This window comes from Aplysia californica, unplaced genomic scaffold (genome assembly GCF_000002075.1).
Source record: "Aplysia californica isolate F4 #8 unplaced genomic scaffold, AplCal3.0 scaffold00016, whole genome shotgun sequence".
Lineage (NCBI taxonomy): Eukaryota > Metazoa > Mollusca > Gastropoda > Aplysiida > Aplysiidae > Aplysia > Aplysia californica.
Window position 1 is genome coordinate 1,545,772 of NW_004797286.1, and position 2,785 is coordinate 1,548,556.

The 2,785-nt window shown below is 37.9% G+C and overlaps 1 protein-coding gene across 4 annotated transcripts in view; it reads left to right on the forward strand.

Annotated features, from left to right (window-relative positions):
* LOC101845375 overlaps positions 1–2,785 on the forward strand; it is a 24,815-nt gene that overhangs the window by 2,234 nt on the left and 19,796 nt on the right. For all 4 annotated transcript variants that reach the window (XM_005090397.3, XM_005090395.3, XM_005090394.3 and 1 more), the window contains exon 2: positions 2,433–2,467. In XM_005090397.3, coding sequence (XP_005090454.1) covers positions 2,458–2,467 — 10 coding nt within the window. In that variant the 5' untranslated portion in view covers positions 2,433–2,457. The remainder of the gene's footprint in view (positions 1–2,432; positions 2,468–2,785) is intronic.

The following is a 2,785-nucleotide window of genomic DNA, read 5'->3' on the forward strand; positions in this document are numbered from 1 at the left end:
GCGAGATTTTTGTAGGAGGGGAACAATTGAATAAGAGCATAAAATGATAAAATTGAAAGCTTCATTACTATCCGAAATTCGTATAAAAGCAGTAACATCTTTAAACAACAACAATTGCATTTGGACAGAATTACTGATATAAGCAGAAAGTGGCATTTTTAAATATTTTTTTTTTACTGAGCTTTGCAATATCTATATTGTGAAATCAGCAAAAATGATCATTGCAGACATCAAGCACCCAATCAATTCAGAATATCAAACTATGTTATATGTTAGTCGTAAACATTATATTATTATTTATAATTAACCAAGAACCGACAAGTATAAAATTCCATTCAAACCATCATAGATAAGACTTAGTCGGTCATTGCTACCAGTGCGAGTGCGAGAAAAAAATTGTTAAATCTGTATGTCCATCCAATAACTCTCAGAGTGCTTTATTCAAATTTAAATACAAGTCTTTTTTTTTTTTTTGCACCAACGTTGACACAATTCAAATGTGAGGCAGCGTGGTGGAATCAGGCTCTCGTCAAAATAATCAAAATGAAGAAACCTGCATTTTTCTGCAGGTTTGTGAATTTTTATCAAATTTTTGTTTTTTGGTTCAACACCTTTCATGCCCATTAAAGAATTCATTTCTGTGTGGAATTTTCTGAAAAACGTTGATTAAAGGTACAATAAATGTAAATTTTCAGTTGCCACAGACTCTAAAGCTAAGGAAATAACGAATCTTTTGCGATCCTTTCCTCACTAATTTTACCTCTGATAACAGGTGACCCCCACCTCCTTCATTCGCAAATATCTCGACTTGTATTCAAGATAAATGGATATTTTTTTCCATCCAAATAAAGACAAGTGAACAAGCTTTAAGATGATACCAATAACTGTACATGCCCAAAAATTGACGAGAGCCTGATTCCACCACGCTGCCTCACAAATATTTTAGGAGGTGGGTCTCCGACCCTGCCTGCAAGGGCCTTCTCGAACTGAGAGGGATACAGCTTCCAGACAAAAAGACCAAGATAATCGATAAACAATGTCTCCCAAATCGGGAAGCGAACTTGAGTCTCCTGCATGTGACAGGCAAGCACTTGATCGCTACACCCCAGGCCCCGGTTTATTTGAGTGTGTGCGTCAATGTATGTAAGTATGTGTACGTGTGTATATGTAAGTATGTGTGCGCGTGTGTGTGTGAGTATGTGTGCCCGAGCGTGCATGTACGTATGTACTATGCCGAAACAAATAAATCTTTGTGGAGATCAACAAATGATACCTTACTTTATTGTATCTTTTTTTTTCAGTCTCTTCCTCGTTACTACAGTTTCAAGGGCTGTGCTAACTCTGTAACCTATACTCTCGTGATCTTTTCGGAGCACGATGTCACCTTAGCAGAGACTGAGCCCACCATTTCGGAACTTCATGGTGACCGTAAAGACGGTTCTAGTAGGGAACGGGATAGAGGGTGCCCACGTCCCTCGTGACTCATTGGAGCAGAGGAAGATAGGACTAACGCTAACATTACCTAAACGCAATCCCTCATCATCACTCATCACCACTATTGATTCTAATATCATCACCGCTCTCAGATCAATGACTGACATCTATAACCCTGGAATCTCTATCCGCTATTACAGTTAACTGTTCTACTAAGTATGCATGTAATACACTATTGGACACAATCATATGCACTTTTTTCTACTAATCAGATGGCGTCAATCTCATATAAATGGGCAAGGGAAAAAAACAACTCTGTAACCTATACATTCCTTAACGTGTTTCTCAATAAAGTCTTTGTGTGCATCTTTTCGACTTTAAGTATCCCCTCTTTGTACTCTGAGATGAAAAGGTTTCATGTTGTTGATTTGGAATTTTATCAATTTCTCTTTGGAGTGGGAATTGAGCTAAAACTCTTTCGGTAAATCTTCGTCTCTTTCTGAAATTATATTATCGTCCTTTCACTCCCTTCTCTTTTCATCCTCCCCGCTTTGTATTTACCAACTAGGACTTCTCAAGATGCTGTTTTTCTTCTTTTTCATCGAAATCATCATAAGCAGCAGCAAAAACAACCACCACAATCTCCACCATCACCACCATCATTACCACCACCAACAACAACAACAATAATACCACAACCACCATCAATACCACCACCACAACCACAACCAACAACAATACCACCACCACCATCTCTACCACCACAACAAGTACCACCACTGCCATCATCATCAATACCATCACCCCCACCACCACCACCACCACCACACACACAATGCAAATATACATAAACACTAGCTCTCACAATCATTTTACTTTTGTTGTTAGTATGTTTCTATTTTTCTTAACCCTTTCCCATTCTACTGTTCTTTTTTCTAGTTTCCTATGATGTAAGATGTTATTTCTATTTTTTCATTTCCTTTTTCTCCATGTTTTAGACGGCCAAGTTAACCTGCTGAGATCATGCCTGATGGTGAGACATTTCTTTTCATTAGGTCAACAGCTTGCTTTATCACCACCTTCAGTAAAAACACAACCCATATCATTATTGTATCAATTTTGAGCCTGGTTGTCTTGGCTCACTTCTTCAAAAGATTGGCAGCTTTGTTCATGAGACAGAACTTAGGAGAAAGATGGAGGAACATTATATTTTTGAATGCACTTTTATGAGGCGGCTTTGCATACGAAATCAAGCGAGAAATGAAACGTTTACAAGAAAGTATTGACCACATAAACGATTTTAAACTTTAAAAATCAAGGCTTTTTGCCACAGGTCTGTTTTTCATTGGGG